Source organism: Triplophysa rosa, linkage group LG13 (genome assembly GCF_024868665.1).
Source record: "Triplophysa rosa linkage group LG13, Trosa_1v2, whole genome shotgun sequence".
NCBI lineage: Eukaryota > Metazoa > Chordata > Actinopteri > Cypriniformes > Nemacheilidae > Triplophysa > Triplophysa rosa.
This window is the reverse complement of record NC_079902.1, coordinates 18290097-18307540: the sequence shown is the minus strand read 5'-3', so window position 1 is coordinate 18307540 and position 17444 is coordinate 18290097. Positions and strand designations below refer to the sequence as shown.

Genomic DNA, 17444 nt, shown 5'->3' with positions numbered 1-17444 from the left:
TTAAAAGAACAAAGGACCACTGAAAGCTTTATCAGACAAAAAAAGCGTTTGTTTACCTCACAATGCTATTTTATGTTTTAACATTAATCATTGCTGAGTACTGAATGCATGTAACAGCTCCCTGTTTATAAACAATCCCAAAGCATCCAGGGCTGTGTTATGAAAAATACTTTTAATTTTACTCTAAATGTGCAGGGTATTGATTTGACCAATTTCACTTTCAGCCTTATTCATGCCAAAGACAAACAAGCAGATGTTTCTCACAAAAAAACTATTCAACAGAGACATTGAGTAACTTTTTACAGAAACTTCACCATTTTTATATATTTTGGGGTTTCTACAGATAGAATAAATAGATAAATAGATTTAATAGCTTTAAAACAATCATCAAATTGACCTCTGTAAAATAACATTCACGTAACTAGACTGAGTTAATGTCAGTAAAACATTTTTGTATTTAACACTATAGTGATATGGGAAAAATATGTAATTATGTTTGTTGAATATTATGAAGCATCTGTCATAGATGAGTACATCTCAGTCTTACTTTTCTTTTGCAATGTTGCAGTTTTGAAAAAAAAATTCCCAGTTTTGAAAGTGCATGCTTCCGTCACTCAGCACACTTCTGGCACTTGATTTTAGTCAGATATCTCATGGTCCAGAGCAGTATGTCCATCTTGCAAAGCGTCTTTCTCCAATAAGATTCTAGCATATGTCTTTCCCTCAAAACACAAATCTTCAGCAGGAACCCAAATGGGGCTGAAGGTTACTATTTCCCACAGAGTTTCTGAGCTGTTTCAGCAGCATCCACAAAAGAAGTCCGATCAGCGCCAGCAGGACAGTGAATAGCCCAACATACACACTTAGATTCCACCCCCATCCCACTGCAAGAGGCAAAGAGGTGGATGCCACCAGGAACCTCCTTGGTGAGGGCATCAGTTGCGGTCCTACTACTGCAGTTCTTAAATAAACCCTCTGATGAGGCACTTTGATGTATAAGATAGTCCATCTGTATAAGATATGTCCATGACAGGTGTCGTTGACTTTAGTCTCTCTTACATTAAATCTTGTATAATCCTTGAAGAAGCATGCTGTGTCTCTTGGAGTTGTGCAAAATGAAAATGATGCTTGTCCTTTCTGCAGCTGTGTCCCCGCCTACTGTTGCTGAGAAACATCCACACCCCTTCATCCACACATCTGTACGTGTGTGTGCTTGTGTCGGGTCAAAATGTTCCCATAAGGATAATAAAACCCAAAATTACATTGTGGTGAGTAGTCAATGGTTCCATAAGGAAAACGCCCTTATGAACAAACTAAACCTTAATAAAAATATAATAGTACAACAAAGGTTTGTGTGATGGGTTTTAAAGGTTATAGAAAATATAAAATATAATTAGCTCAGTTGAAATAATAAACGATTTCTATTTTTGTAGTACTGAACTAATTAAAGTAGAATAACATATTTAAATGTAACATATTTTAATTGTGCTATTTTAATAAATAGAAAACAGAGCACTCCTAAAAATAACAAGAAAAAGATCTACTCGTGTAATCCATATCATTGTTATTTATCAGATAACATTATGATGATATTTTAGGTGCTTCTTGTATTTTGTCTGTTACCATGGTAACCTGCGATGGTTTGAGATCTTGACAACATGGCGCTGCAGAGGAAGCGTGCTAGCTAAAGAATAAGATACAAACTCATTCGCGCTGTTGTATTACTTCGGTCAGATTACAAAACTTCACGAATCTAAAAATACGCTTTGAATTTATGTGTATGAACAATCGACAGGTTTATTTACATATCAACATCTTTACGAGGCGTGAATCATCTTGTAAACACGAGAATGGGAGCCAGCTAACGTTAGCCAGGTTATCTGCAGGGAATCATCCACTAACTAATCCCCAGATAATCCAGTCAGTGACGACGAACCTATGTCGATTAGGAAATCTTGAAATATATATATATATTTCTGTCGCGTTAAAGCGATACATTGACGTGGGGCATGAAAACAAAAGGCTACAAGGGCGCATCAATAAACAGGACAAAGGCTCAATAGAAAACAGAGATAGAGAATATTCTAACGGAATTTAAGGGAATTTTTTTGCGACATTCGAAATGGAGTTGAATTTAAACCATGTTGATTATCTCCAGGTAGGACCTCAACATCGCCATACCTTGGCTGTGATTTATAGTGATGGCAAACTGCTTTAAATGGTCTTGGGTGGTACATATCACAAGGAAAACCTTTTTTCAGGTTGGAGTGACATCTCAGAAAATCATGAAGCTCCTCCCTACTGTTGGAAGGAAAGCAACTCAAAAGGTATAATCTGCATTGATATTTTAAAATATTCAATGGAAGTTAAAGGGATAGTTCTTTAAAAAAAAAAAAGTTCTGTCATCATCTCTTGTCATCTAAAACCTTTATGACACAAAAGAAGATATTTTGAAAAATGTTGGTAATCGAACAACAGCGGTACCCATTCACTTCTTTTGTGTGGACACAAAACCAAGTCATTGGGTACTGCCGTTGTTCAGATAGTTACCAACAAATTATCTTAATGTAATGTATAAAATTATCTAATTATATGACAAGCAAATCAAACATCTGAGAAACAAACAAACCACACACACTCAAACTGAAATACAGCTCAAAAGTTTCTCTGTTATTGCAGCATGCCCGTGTGTCTATATTAAGAAAGCCGATGGCTTCGTAAGACGGTTATTCATAAGATGGTGTTGGTGATTTTGTTATTTCAGGTGGCGGTTGCAGATCATGATGGTGTCGTGACCTGTTTTGGGATGAAAAAAGGCGAGGCTGTTGTATGTATCAGATGTGCATGCTTCTTCGTTGATTGATGTCTACAGACAAAAAGCATTGCACAAATTTACACTAAATGTCTGTCTGTTTTGCCAGCCTGTATTCAAATCACTCCCAGGACAGAAGATCTCCAGACTTGAGCTTGGAGGGGCTTTGGGGACCCCACAGGAAAAGATCTTTGTGTGCTCAGGCTCAGAAGTGAGGGGATATACTAAAAAGGGCAAACAGTTCCTTACGTTCGAGGCCAACCTAACAGAGAGCATTAATGCCATGTGAGATTTTGCGTCCCTTTTTTTTTTAAACTGCTGAGTGAAATCGCTATACAAAGTTAAACATCGTCACTTTAAAGGCTTCTTTTGTTACTTCCACATATTTTCCCACAGGCATGTTTCAGGGGCAGATCTTTTTGTCTGTGCCAGTTACATTTATAACCATTACTGTGACTGCAAGGACCAGGACTACTACCTGTCAGGAGACAAGATCAATGACGTCCTGTGTTTACCTGTCGAGACGGTGGGCCGCATTGTGCCCATTCTGGCCTGCCAGGACAGGGTGCTTAGAGTATTGCAGGTACTTAAACATGATGTCAAGTGTTATAGTAGTAACAGATAAAATATGCAATTGTGAAACAGCAATCTGTACATTGGTGAGAAGTGCCTGTCCTTATTGTTTGTTACTTAGTTGGCCATTTTATTTAGTTTTTGTTTTGGTTATTTCAGTAAAGGGAAATTTACTTTTTCTGATGCTCATGCTCAATTCACCCTTTGCTTCATCAGGGATCTAATCTTTTGTACGATGTAGAGGTGTCTGGACCACCAACTGTTCTTGAACTTCACAACAGAGATGGAGGTATGTGTTAAAATGCGTGTTTTATTTAAAGAGCAAATTGAGGTCCAAAGATGTGATCATGCATGATACCGTGGTCCTCAGGAAAGGATGGCGAAGAGGTTCTTTATGGAACAGCTGATGGGAAATTGGGTCTTGTGCGAATTACCCAATCTGGAGCCATCACTAGTTGGGAACTGGATAATGAGAAGAAAAAAGGAGGTAGGACACTTTTGTTGGTTTAGACAAACAAATAGTCCCTTTCCAGACACTTACTATTAGTTAAACCAATGTTGTTATGTCACAATTCGCGCTTAAGTAAAAAGACAATTGTAGTCATGTTAGTTTGTTTTATCTTTTTTCCAAAGGAGTGCTGTGTGTTGATACTTTTGACATTGTTGGTGATGGTGTGAAGGACATCCTGGTGGGGAGGGATGATGGGACTGTGGAGGTCTATGGGTTGGACAGCTCAAATGAACCAACTCTGCGCTTTGAGAATGTGAGTCACATCTGTTCCGGGTATAAGAGATTCAAGAATCTAAGATACTGCAACCTCAGAATCACAGCTGTTGCGCTAATCATTGTTTTTGTATTTACTGTACAAGGTTTTGTCTGAGAGTGTTACATCGATTCAAGGGGGATGTGTTGGAAAAGAGATGTACGATGAAGTTCTCACAACAACTTACACAGGTTAGCATCATCTTATAGATAAAAGCTTTGTATGCTACTTGGACAGTTTTAGATCAACACAGAAAAGCAACAAACATTGTGAGTGTGATATCTGTGCCTGTATAGTTATATCTGTCGTTCACCTTGTTCGTCTTGGAGCTTATAACCTGTATATGTCTGTCATGTTTCTGCTATCCAGGATGGGTGTCAGGTCTCACTACAGAGCCCCAGCAGATGGTAGCAGGCCCGGGGGATGAGATCAAGATGAGCCGAGAGACCCAGGGGAAGGTGGCAGCACTCAGGTACTACACAGCCAGCTGTTTCTATGCCACATCTCTTGTCTTAAGGCTTGCAAACGTGGTTTTCATGTGCACATAGGGCTGAGTTGGAGCAGCTCCAGTTGAAAGTATTGCAGGGCAGAGAAAAATACCAGCAAAGCTCTCAGTCCAGCACGGCTGTGTCTGCTGTGCCGGTCTTTAGCATCAATGACAAGTTCACATTGTGCCAGGACGATGCTAGTTACAGCCTCACACTTGAGGTACAGACTGCCATTGACAACCTGCTGCTACAGGTAAGAGCAATAAGGTTTACTATGACTGTGTTTTTATTTATTTATTTTTTGACTTAAGCAAAAAGAGTTTGTTGTCGATGGTTTTTACATTCGCTTACATTTACTTGACAGAGTGATGTTCCCATTGACCTGCTGGATGTTGATAAGAATTCAGCTGTTGTTAGTTTCAGTGAATGTGATTCAGAGGTAATACATCTCTGTACTGTCATGTGCATCACATCATTAAACTTAATTAATGATCAATCGCATACGTATGCAAAAACATTTGTTTGCTCACCTTCCCCAACAGTCAAATGGGAACTTTCTCCTCGCCACCTACAGATGCCAAGCAAATACCACAAGGCTGGAACTGAAGGTGATTAATCTCAAATAATAAACATGTTTTAAAGAAACAATTCATTTAAGTGCTAATACTACTTCTGCCTTTAGCCTTATTTACACCCATCCTTCTGTCTTTCTTCTTTCAGGTGAGGTCTATTGAGGGTCAGTACGGCACACTGCAGGCTTATGTGACGCCAAGACTTCAGCCCAAAACTTGTCAAGTTCGACAATACCAGATCAAGCCGCTCTCCCTCCACCAACGAATACACACAATCGACCAGAAACGGTGAGCTTTTCTTCCTGCTTTTCTGTTTGTTGTGCATTTGTTCTGTTAACTAAACACGTATATGATCCTGTCATCTCGGTTAGGCCTATGAACACCTTGAGATTGATGGGACAGTTCAGTTTTGCAGAGATCCATTCCTGGGTTGTGTTCTGTCTGCCTGAGGTCCCAGAGAAAACCCCAGCAGGAGAAAGTGTCACGTTTTACTTCCAGAACACTTTCTTGGGCACGCAGCTTGAAGCCACTTATTGGTGAGGTTTACTATTTGAATGTCAAAATTGATCTTTGTAAACTTCATTCATAAATATGACTGTATCCTTAAGCATATTTCAAACAAAACTGTGGACACAAGCTCAAACTAGGCAAATTATGATTTGTTAATTTATAATATATAACCCGCTTTTTGTCATGTAATATATATAAGTAAATTGTAATACTAATAACAGCTTTAACAATATTTTAGGATCAGTTTTGTAATGAATGATTATTGTTTTGTTTGTAGCAAAGGTGATGCAAACTTCAAATCAGACAACATTTCTACCATATCAATATTAAAGGATGTCTTAGCCAAGGAAGCAACTAAACGAAAAATCAATCTGAATATATCCTACGGTAAACTCACAAACATTCTCAGTTCACCTATCATCGACATGAAGTGACAACTGATGTATAATGATATGTACTCACAAAATTAGACACGAGTGGGTGCTGCTAGATACACATTTGAAATACTGGGTGATAATGGCAGTCTGCCTTAGCTGGGTCAAATCACCCGACATAGATGTTATAGGGTAAAAACGATGCCTGAGGTTTTTGGAATCAAAGATGTTTGTTCTCAAAATTCTTCAGATATCAGTTATGAGTAATGCGTGTTTGTTGTCATGGTTATGTTGACTTCAGAGGTGAACGAAGACTCTGTCAACCACACTCTTCAGATGATTCATCCCAAGCTGGAGTATCAGCTGATTTTGGCCAAAAAGGTTCAGCTTATTGATGCTCTAAAGGTAACATTAGACCGGTCAACCACATCTCTCACAACATTCAAAAAACTACTTAAAACCCATCTCTTCTTTGAATACTTGACAGCAAAATGAAAAAAAACTAACCCTCTCTTTCTCTCAACAGGTAGTGGTCTAGCTTTTGTTGAAACTAGTAACTTTGTATTAGCACCTATTGTAATATTGCTCCTGTATGACATATCGCTTATTGCTCCCTGAACTCTCTGTAAGTCGCTTTGGATAAAAGCGTCTGCTAAATGACTAAATGTAAATGTAAATAAGAAAATGAAGCATATGTCTTGATTTCCGCTAATGTATGTGTGTCATTGCAGGAGCTTCAGGTACATGAGGGAAATGCAGATTTTCTGATTCCAGAGTATCGCAGTATACTGGATGAGTCTGCTAAGCTCCTAGAAGAATATAAAAAACAACCAGCCCACTTAGAAAGACTCTATGGTAAGTTAGCCTGAGATAAACAGAGGAGAAATTATGTTGTTAAGGTGGACGTTCAATTATTTCCATGTAGATGCTTTAAAGATTGATGTCTTGTACATATAACATCATATTCTGATAATTACCTACTGTATAGTGGCCATCTGAGGAATGAAACTAGCTGAGCTTATTTTTTGTTTTCTTCCAGGTATGATCACTGACCTTTTCATCGATAAGTTCAAATTTAAAGGACAGAACGTTAAAACAAAAGTTTCACAGCTGCTTGCAATTTTGAACAACTATGAACTTAATTCATTGATGGATTTTTTCAACGAAGCTTAGTGAAGACAATTAAATGAACCAGTTTTTGATCAGGTGTTTTGTTTTTGCAATAAAATAGAATGTAATATAAGCAAATGAAAATCTTAGCATACCTTAAATTAAAATATTCAGTGTAAAGACTATTGAACCTGTGTGTGACTGCAGATGTTTTATATATTTTTAGAACACTTGTCCATTGTTTAGATGCATTTATACAGAACTACAATTTTCATGAAAACTAGTGCTTTGTGTGTAAAATGTGTCATGGCATTTTTGTACCTTTTTGGAGAAAGTGTATGCCTCAGGTTTGCTAACATGTTTATAGACTTTATAATGTAATAAATATACAACTTTTAGCATACATTTATTGTGGAGATTAATTTAAAATATCTGGATGGGGAACAAGCCAAGAACAAAAATTGGCCAATTAAACCTTGCACTTACATTTACAAATGTGTCTGTTATCTTTCCCACTAACATTTTTTCGTTTAAAATCATAGAATCAAAGTTCCCTAATTGAACAATCACTTGCACCTGCTTTACCTAATCTTCTGTTATCATTATTATGTTTATTAACGTGCCATCTTGGATCTACTATTTACTTTTTTGAACCGTTAAAATGTTTTTGAGCCAATGAACACGCTTGACATGCACGAAAACATTTTTGGGCTCTCCAAGCTCCCGTAGAATCAGTGACGTTGCGTTTGCTTCATTCTGATTGGTCCGTTTCAATAGTCGCGGGCTACTTGAACTGTACTGAGATAGCGACAATACCAAAAGCAGGCAAAGCAACAAGGCGCCGTTTGGCTTTATATACGCAGCTGTCGAGGCGTTTTGAGGGGTTTCTTACACCAGCATGGCGCGTTTTTTGTAGGACAGTATTTTTGTATGGTTTATTTTTGAATTTCGGTTTTGTAAGACGCTGCATGCAACTGTTTTACTCCGGATTTTAACAGCTCCCCTCTGCCAGTTCCCGCTGGTTAGAGCATTTTGGTTCTTACTTGGTTTTGTTCACTTTTATGTGATCGGATAAAGTTTTTCATTTGTTAACAGAAAGGTTTTCTTGTTTTAAAGTGATTTTTAAACCACCGATCGCTCTTGCTGAGCGAACCTGTCGATCTGTTGTTGGAAGGATGTCATCTCTCGGTCAAACACAAGGAAGCGCGCTTCATGGTTCAGAGGCAGATGTTCAAAATCAAGAAAACATGCTTTCACGACTACGCGGTGCTGGCAAGAACAGGTTTGAAAATCGGGAAAATGTCAACCCCAAACCGACCAACAGGACTGTGCTGGGCGCCTTGGAGCACAATCAGCGGAGACCGCCTGTTCTGCGCACCGCTAAACAGGTTCGATCATGCATCGCATGTATGACAATGAAGTGTGCTTTTAAAGCAGACCTATCTTTAATCAAGTCAAGGGAAAGCATATGTTGCTAACCTGCGTGTTTATTTCGTTTTGGTTCACTTCGTACGATGAATATTGATCATTGTTATGCATGTTGAAAGGATTGCTACAGTAGATCCACTTGTGCTTTGTAGGCGTTCTAAATCACAAAAATGTGAATTGAGGTTTTGTTCCCTTTTTCTTTATAGCTAAAAAAAAGTGTTATGGCGCCACAGGTTGAATGTAATGCGGTGTTAAATGCTCGCAGCTCATTCCCTCCCAATGTGCAGACCGCCATTTTATAAACTCCCTCCCTCCAACCTTTATAAACCAGTTTAATATTACAGTGTGTCAATACACAATCTACTGTGCAGTGTATGTGCTTGTAATACTGATGTAGAAAAATGTTTTTTTGGGGGGTGAATTTATGAGGGTGCTACAAATGGTGCCTGTTATCTGTATCACATATGTAGTGTGTACCATTAACTTATTAGATGGTTCATATGCAATCTAAGGCTAACTTTGTTTTATCATAAGGTCTCTGGGCCCCAGATTATTGCCTGCAAGTTAGAAGAACATGGCAGGAGCTTTGAAGAGAAGCCCTCCACCAAGCCACCTACTTTCCAGATTCATGTAGATGAACCTGATGGTGGATGCGCTAAGAAACCGTCCAGACAAAGGGCAGCCATGAATTGCTCTCCCCTCACACTAAATCCCACCGTGATTCGTCTGAGACAGCCTCTTGCCACTATTGAGCTGCCTATGGAGTCCAGTTTTGGTAGGCAATGTTGATTTTATTCAACTGTGCATCTTGCGACCTGAGTTATGGATAACTGGGCAAACTCAATTTTTACCTTTTCAGCTTGTATTCGACAAAGTCAAACTGATTTTCTTCTATCCTCTCAGATTCTCCTATGGATATGTCAGTAGTCGATGGTGAGGAGAGGCCAAAAAGTGTCAATGAAGTTACAGATTATGCTGCAGAAATACACACACACTTGCGGGAAATGGAGGTTAGTATGTGGTGCTTTTTGTTAAATAGTCAGAATTAACTTCATCATTAGGGGTCTGGTTTATCGTTAAAAACATGTCTTGCTTGCAGCTGAAGTCAAGGCCAAAAGCAGGTTACATGAGGAAACAGCCTGACATCACAAACAGCATGCGTTCCATCCTGGTGGACTGGCTGGTGGAAGTGGGAGAGGAGTACAAGCTCCAGAATGAGACCCTCTATCTGGCTGTGAACTACATCGATCGCTTCCTGTCCTCTATGTCTGTCCTGAGAGGAAAACTGCAGTTAGTGGGCACAGCGGCCATGCTTTTGGCTTCGTAAGTCCTCTGGCCGTTTTTAAGCCTCGAACTGGTTTGTGAACATCTTTATTCACGTGTCTCTTTGTGACTGTAGGAAGTTTGAGGAGATCTACCCTCCAGAGGTGGCAGAATTTGTTTACATTACTGATGACACCTACACAAAGAAACAAGTGTTAAGGATGGAGCATCTGGTGTTGACGGTTCTCTCTTTTGATCTCGCTGCGCCAACGATCAATCAGTTTCTCACCCAGTATTTCTTACACCAGCCTGTGAGCAGCAAAGTAGAAAGCTTATCAATGGTGAGAACTTCCCCATTCTTTCATTTTCCAGAATTGTGGATTGGTTTATGTAAAAGAATCTCTCTCCTCTCAGTTCCTTGGGGAGTTGAGTTTGATCGATTGTGACCCCTTCCTGAAATACCTCCCGTCTCAAACTGCTGCTGCAGCCTTCGTTCTGGCCAACCACACGCTTGCAGGTGGATCATGGGTAAGCATGTGCAGACAGAAATGTAACACTGGAGTCTTTTAAATGTTTGAGGCTGTCCCTCATCTGAAGTGCTTTGTGTCCCACAGTTTTAAATGGGAGTTTAACCTCTGTTCATCCGCTTTTTGCAGTCAACGGCACTTGTTGAGATGTCTGGCTACACATTTGAGGATCTTATGCCTTGTATTCAGGACCTACATCAGACCTACCTCGGTGCAGCTCAGCACGCACAGCAGGCTGTCAAAGAAAAGTACAAAAGTTCAAAGTAAGTCCCTTTAACCTACCAGCTCTATAGCAGAGCTGATACAAGATTTGCAATGTTAGACGTGTCTAAAAAACTTTTTTTCCCAGGTATCATGAAGTCTCTCTCATCGAGCCTCCAGAGAAGCTGATGCTGAACTAACATCCCCATTGACATATATCTGTGTTCACTGCTTCCATACTTAATGGGAATTGTGCACAAATTTTTTTTGTCTTATTTCCGCAACTCCAATAACTGAAGCCGTAGCCTCGTTTGGGGAAATGGTGAGATTAGTGACATGTACATTTTTATAAGTCCTTAAGGATTGTGGCTTTTATATGCTTGATGCAACCAGAATTTTGTACATTAGGTAATCAAGCATTGTTTTAATATTTCAATGTTTGTATTCTATTTTTTGAGACTCCAGTGGTGCACTTTATTCTCTTACACCTAAGGTGACCTTACCTTCACATCTAAATAAAGTGCTGCTGGCCTTTAATGTAGTGCTTTGTCTTGTGTTTTTATTTCGTGTGGTTTTTAGAGCGAGTGACGTGAAACTTTATGTAGGTATGCTTCGTATATAAGAAGTGATTTTCAGCCACATGCTTTTTGGAGTTTTTTTTCCAGCTCGAGTGGTAGGTAGTAGTGCTGGGGATTGATTGTTTTATTTCATAAATGGATGACTCGGGCCTGGGGAAGTGTCTTGAAATCATTGATTTGTATTAGTATTTTACTTGACAAACTGTTCTGTTAATTGAAATCAAAGTATTATTTGAAGTCTATTACAGAGCAACATCTGTTTAGTGTAAGTTTTAATAGTAGGTTCTGTTTACACTAACCAAAATAGCTGTAGGGCCTATTTTCTTTGGATTATGTTTACTTATAAATACTGGCAGATAACGTTACTATTTGCACCTCAGTATTGTTGCACTTTAAACATTAAAAGTAAGTGTAAATTATTAAAATGATGGCAACTTTTTGAAATACTAAAGCCCTAACCTTACCCTAAACCTAAACTTTATGACTAAAAATGAATTTTAAGCCTTTGTCCTTACGCCAGTGGAGTCACCATTTAAAAATGACGTCGTTCTTACACTTTCTCTATTGCAATCACATATTGGTGGGTGGAGCTAGTACATATAATTTCTGCCAACAAGGCGGGTTATTTGTACTCTGTAAATAGACACTCCGCACAAAAACGACGAGCTGAAAATATTTAAAAAATGAAACAACTTGTATAGCAATATAATAAGTTACAACCTTGGAAAAAAAGGCTAAAAATTAAAATGTAGAAAACATTAACAAAACTGCAATAAAGCTGATAACAAAACTGTAATGTCTTCCAAATGTAATTTGAATCATCGACCCCTTTACCAAGGGGTTAAGGTTTTTTTTCTGGAGTAGTTGGACTAGAATCCAACTTTTCATGCCATAGAAATGAAATGCGCTTGCAAACTCATGAAAAGGAATTATACAGTCTTGAGCAGGGGTTTTCACACTGGGACATCGAGAAGGTTATAAGCGGTTTACCAAAAAATGTGTAGAAAAACGAAGTCTAGAAGACTTTAGAAGACTTTAGAAGTCTTCTAAAGATTACTTTTCTATGTGTATACTTTCCAGAAGTGTTTAGTTTCTTCCTAGAGTCTTCAGTAGACAGTAGTCTTTGTAAAGCTGCTATAAAACCAGATTCATTTTGAAAGCTGCTACAATACAAATGCATCTGAATTGAAAATTCAATTATGTTTGAAAACAAGTTTTCTTTAATACTATATTTATTAATATTTATCTAACGGTTTCTTAAGTAAAACTATTCATGAATGTCTTTTAAAAGAGGGTCCTGCATAAAAGCTTTCATGTTGAAATTACAGTGGCACAGTTTAATTATTTACATTGACATTACATTTAGTAGACCCTTTTATCCAAAGGGACTTACAAATGAGGTAAACAATAGAAGCAATTGGAACAACAAAAAGCACAAGAGCAGTAAAACTGGTCTCATACAGCCTACCACAGTATACAAAGGTAAGGATTTGTTTTTTAAGGACAGAAAGAGTAGAAAAGAAATAGAAGTTAGTACTAATCGGCCAGATGTTGATGGAAAAGATGTGTTTTCAGCTGATTCTTAAAGGTGGCTACATAATCTGTTGATCTTGTAGCATTGGGCAGATGATTCCGCAAATGTGGAACAGATCCAGAGAAGGTATGCGAGAGTGGGGTTTTTCTCACTTTTTGGGATGGCACTACAAGACGTTGTTCGTTTGCAGAGCGTAGGGGATCTGGCGGGTACATTAGTCTGTACTAGCGAGTGAAGATATGGGGGTGCTGAACCAGTAGTGGTCTTGAAGGCCAAGAGCAGAGCTTTAAATTTGATGCGAGCGACTATAGGGAGCCAATGTAACTTAATGAAGAGAGGAGTGACGTGTGCTTTCTAACAGTGTACTGCAAACCAAAAAGGTTGCAGAAAACCACTGCCACAAAAATTATTTTTGACAATTAAACCATCATAAATACCAGTTAAATTAATCTTAGATTTTATTAATCTACATAGAGCCTAGTTATAAACAAGAGGCAATAAATAGTGACAACATGCCTTGAACAAGCAAATAGTTGACAAATTTTCAAGTTTCAAATTTTCACAACTTGGCCATGATAATAAACAGCATTGAACGCATAACATAACTGATGCAATACATGAATGATCACAGGATTTGCAACAATAGTTCTCATATCATCAGCATGTTCACATAACTCAGCAGTGGAACTGGAACCTAAAACTTCAATTCATTCACATTCAGGTCATTGTCAACTATTAAAAAAAAAAAGCAAAAGCTTGGGCAAGTTACTTTCAAGGTAATCCAGTACAAGACATAAAATAACAATGCTCAGCAAGAACATAAAAATGGAAATACAGACACGTATAAATGACAACTGAAATCTCATTAGAAAGAAACTATTAAAAATCATCTATTTTCCCTTACAGTTAAGATATCTCAAGGGTCCATCCCCAGAGAATAAGTATTAATATAAATGCTCTAATGAACCAATAAAACAATTACCACCCTTACAGACAACTGCGCACAGAGATGCATCATCTGGCGGGTTTGTTTTTTTGGATGCAGTCTGTGAGATTGATAGTCTCTCCCAACATAGCGAATGCCTTCAGTGCAGAGGAGGACATCCATCTCTGAGCAATCATCATGACGTCCATCTTAAAATGGTTCCAACTCTGAACTGTTATAGGACTTGTGTATGTGTGCTGAAGCATGTGTAGTGCGTATGAGTGTGGAAGTTCAGAGAAAGCAGTTAAACCCCAGTGGGGGCAAGGCGGCTGATGAAGGCAATGCTGTTTAGGCACATCTTTCTGAAGAAGGCAGGGCAACTGGGCTTCATCACAAAGTGCTCCAACAAAATCCTCAGCTCAGTGAAAAGAGTCCTGACAGAAGACAAACGTTCCCAGAAATCAAACTGTTAATATGCTCAGGACAGAAATCAAACTTATTATGCTCAGAACAGAAAATTACAATCATCCTGCCGAACTATTACACAATTCCAACATTCTTAAAACGTTTAATATAATATGAAAGTTCTGCAATTTACATACTATAATGCAGACACTTCACTTTTTAACGTAACAAGTTAACTATTTGATGCAGTAATTATTGAATGGTGCTAGATTATTTACTAACTGCCCTTAATTTTTCATTTGTGACCCAGTTTGTGAAAACCCAGCTGAAGTCATTTTTTGTGATTGACTTTTTCCTACATACATTTTCTACAAAATGCAAAGGACATTCTGTGAAAATATCACAGAATATCCGTCATAGTCTTCTTTATACACGCCCCTGGCTCCGCACCGCGAGTCTCCGCCGATCACATGTGGGTTTTCCTGAATGGACGATGGAGTTTATGAGTATGAATGGGAAACGTACGCATCTCTTCGATCACGTTCTAATGAAAGGAAATGATTGGATGCAACCAAATCGACAAAAAGGGGAATTATAAACTGCCCTCATTGTAATGTGTCAAAGTGACAGACGACCTTCAGATTTTTCCATTACTGGTATAAAAAAAAATCTGTCAATGATGGAGAATTTTCGGTTAACGCGACCTCTGGGTCATACTCTGGAATATGAAACTTTGATATTCGTAATCTCAAAATTTGATTGCGAGACTTGGTTTTCACAGAATGGGTCACATTTTGATAGAAATATTAAGTGTATATAAATAGACAGTAATTCTTACCGGCAATATGGATTGCGTCTTGAGGTATAACGCAGAGTGAGAAATCGATAATAGATGAAGGGCTGAAGCAAGCTGCCTTGGCCACTGTGAACCACAAACCAAACATCATTAAATTCATACTGAAAACTTAAACCTCTAAAAAACATTTAACCAAACTACTCAGTCAAAGTGGGGTAAAATAGATGTCTTTTAGTCCTCACCTGAAAAGCATGAAGACTGTAGCAGGCATCAAGAAAATCTCATTGCATGCAATAAACTTGAGAATGTTTTGCTGATTGGCTGAGAGCTTGTTCAGAAAGTTCCTCACAAACATAATGCTGTTGGGTCCCATAGTCTAAAAAAATTAATAATTACAGACATAAATGTCAGAATGGAATTTTGACCATCATACATCAGGGAGGCAAAGGATGCAGGAAAAAAACTTACATCGAGAACTTTTTTGGTGTAGGTGGTGGCATGGAGAAGTGAGAAGAGAAACACCGGAAATATGCTCACTGAGAACAAAAGTCAAGGTCACAAAGACAAATAATACTAAAACAATTCAGTCATTTGCTCCCAATTACATGCAAGAAGTATTCTGAGAAAGGATACTTGTGATAGGGTAGGAGTTGACAAAGATGAGAGAGTATAGGAGATAGTGGCAGCTGTCCTCCTGTAAGGCCTGGGCCAGGAAGGCTCTGCTCAGCTGAAAGTGAGGAAGTCTCTGGTGCAGACGCAGAGCACTGGTCAGGGCGTTTGCCAGCAATGCCCTCTGATAGAAATTAGCAGCTGCTTGAGGACTGTTCAGAAAAGCAAAATGCCACAATGTCTAAAAATGGGTATAGTCATTATTCCTCATCTCCTGGTGGGGATTTAATGGATTACATAGACCTCATCATCTGATGATTAAATGCAGAACTGGTACTATATGAACAAATTGTGAAAGAGCGTTAATGGAAGATTACTTACCCAAGCAGGGGAAGAATGAACATGATGGAACAGTAGACGGTAAAGAGTCTTGACAGCCACATAGCCGTTTCCAGCTTGTTACTCAACAAGAATTGCTGTAACGAATCAATTTAAAAATCACAATCACAAACATTCTCACATGAACTGGCAAAAATTGTTAACCGGCCATATTTAGAAAATTATACTTTAACAATAAGATTAAAGTAAGTTCCCTTACCGTAGGCCCTGTTTGAGGTGGAGGAGGTCTTTGCTCTGTGTCTGCCATCTTTCAGATATTGTGAGACACAGATTCTGAGAGAAAGTAACATATAGCAAAAAATGTCAAGATCATGCGCCCAAGTTGTTTATTAACGCTGAGGATAGAAAAATAAACATTTGTATTTTTTGTGTACTCTGTGGGGATGGGCGAAGACACCTAAACAAGGAACATTAACCCATTCTGGATTAATTCTTAGCAATAGTGCTCATTAAAACAAGAACCCCTCTTAAATTTTAAACAATTTTAATACAATTGTTAACGCCAATCTATGACAGAGCAAACGGAAATCCTTTCTAAACATCCACCTAGACCGGACAAATCACGGACAAATTGCTGACAATCCATTAACTAAAAAAATCATCAGGCTACATTTAACGTTACCGATTTTTAAAAACTGAGCGTTTTACAGACTTCGTAACGTGTAACGTTATATTTGAAGACAAAAGTAGAATATCGTTTATATTAACAACTAAATTCAGGTAAACTACACAGGAAAAATCGAGAAGACTTCATTACCCGGGGGAGCTAACGATGTAGCCGACATGCTAACTTCTCACACAGGCTAACTAGAGCCATTGGCAACCCTAAAATACACCAAATTCATTTATATTTAGACAGACAACAATATGATCATAATTCTTCAATACCTGTTATATTTAGATGGTTGTCAGTGTCGCAGGAAGGTGAAAAATCAGCTTTTTCCACCGCTCGAAGCGCACACGTTCTACTCCGGAATATGCACAAGAGGTTGATCAGCTGAGCTGAAGCGACCTCTGTGGATTGTCAAAATCTCGCGATATTTCAAACCAGCTTGTTATTGCATGTCGGGCTTGTCAATTAACAACAGCTGTCAGCGTGTTTTATTTGATTTCAATACCAATTTTAGGTTTTGAAATCCAATGTGCTTACGTTGCCAAAAATAAAAAATTTGATCGTATTTTATTCCAAATTTGTCTGATTTTTTTCATATTTATAAATACAACTATTTGCAAATAATTGAGATGTTTCTTGACACCACGCTCATAGACTAAACAGCCACCTTAGCAACTTAGCGGGGGCGATTTTTCCAAGTAAAAATGATCTTTATATTTCTGACCCTCTTTCAGACTCACGCAGTGGAACAGGATGTGCAGAGACACTTCCACATTAGATACAGTTCATCATCAGACCGTTACAAGGCGCTAATGTGCGCAAACCCGAAACGTTCCTATGATGTACACGCGACAATTCTTAAAACCCAGTCATCTCGACACATACAGACGGGACAAATTTGGATGATCTGTTTATGTTACATTTTATGTCACAACGGAACACTAACGTTACTGTACAAGACGT

The 17444-nt window shown here is 38.4% G+C and overlaps 3 protein-coding genes across 3 annotated transcripts; 2 read left to right on the top strand and 1 right to left on the bottom strand.

The window, feature by feature from the left end:
* The first annotated feature begins 1646 nt into the window (after positions 1-1646).
* On the top strand, positions 1647-7684 carry bbs7 (Bardet-Biedl syndrome 7). Its single transcript, XM_057349555.1, has 19 exons — positions 1647-2158; positions 2262-2327; positions 2765-2827; positions 2922-3097; positions 3209-3395; positions 3602-3674; positions 3756-3872; positions 4019-4149; positions 4256-4340; positions 4519-4621; positions 4698-4890; positions 5002-5076; positions 5180-5245; positions 5358-5497; positions 5581-5745; positions 5997-6106; positions 6395-6498; positions 6825-6948; positions 7133-7684. The coding sequence occupies exons 1-19, from the start codon at positions 2123-2125 to the stop codon at positions 7264-7266; spliced, it is 2148 nt and encodes a 715-aa protein (XP_057205538.1). The 5' UTR covers positions 1647-2122; the 3' UTR covers positions 7267-7684.
* A 313-nt stretch (positions 7685-7997) lies between these two features.
* On the top strand, positions 7998-11155 carry ccna2 (cyclin A2). Its single transcript, XM_057349668.1, has 9 exons — positions 7998-8224; positions 8320-8591; positions 9166-9406; positions 9535-9641; positions 9731-9954; positions 10031-10235; positions 10309-10422; positions 10551-10684; positions 10771-11155. The coding sequence occupies exons 2-9, from the start codon at positions 8379-8381 to the stop codon at positions 10820-10822; spliced, it is 1290 nt and encodes a 429-aa protein (XP_057205651.1). The 5' UTR covers positions 7998-8224; positions 8320-8378; the 3' UTR covers positions 10823-11155.
* A 1354-nt stretch (positions 11156-12509) lies between these two features.
* Positions 12510-16870, bottom strand: tmem33 (transmembrane protein 33). Its single transcript, XM_057349557.1, has 8 exons — positions 16757-16870; positions 16068-16141; positions 15851-15945; positions 15494-15681; positions 15329-15396; positions 15103-15236; positions 14903-14986; positions 12510-14093 (listed from the first exon to the last, which is right to left on the bottom strand). The coding sequence occupies exons 2-8, from the start codon at positions 16113-16115 to the stop codon at positions 13964-13966; spliced, it is 747 nt and encodes a 248-aa protein (XP_057205540.1). The 5' UTR covers positions 16116-16141; positions 16757-16870; the 3' UTR covers positions 12510-13963.
* Positions 16871-17444: the final 574 nt, after the last annotated feature.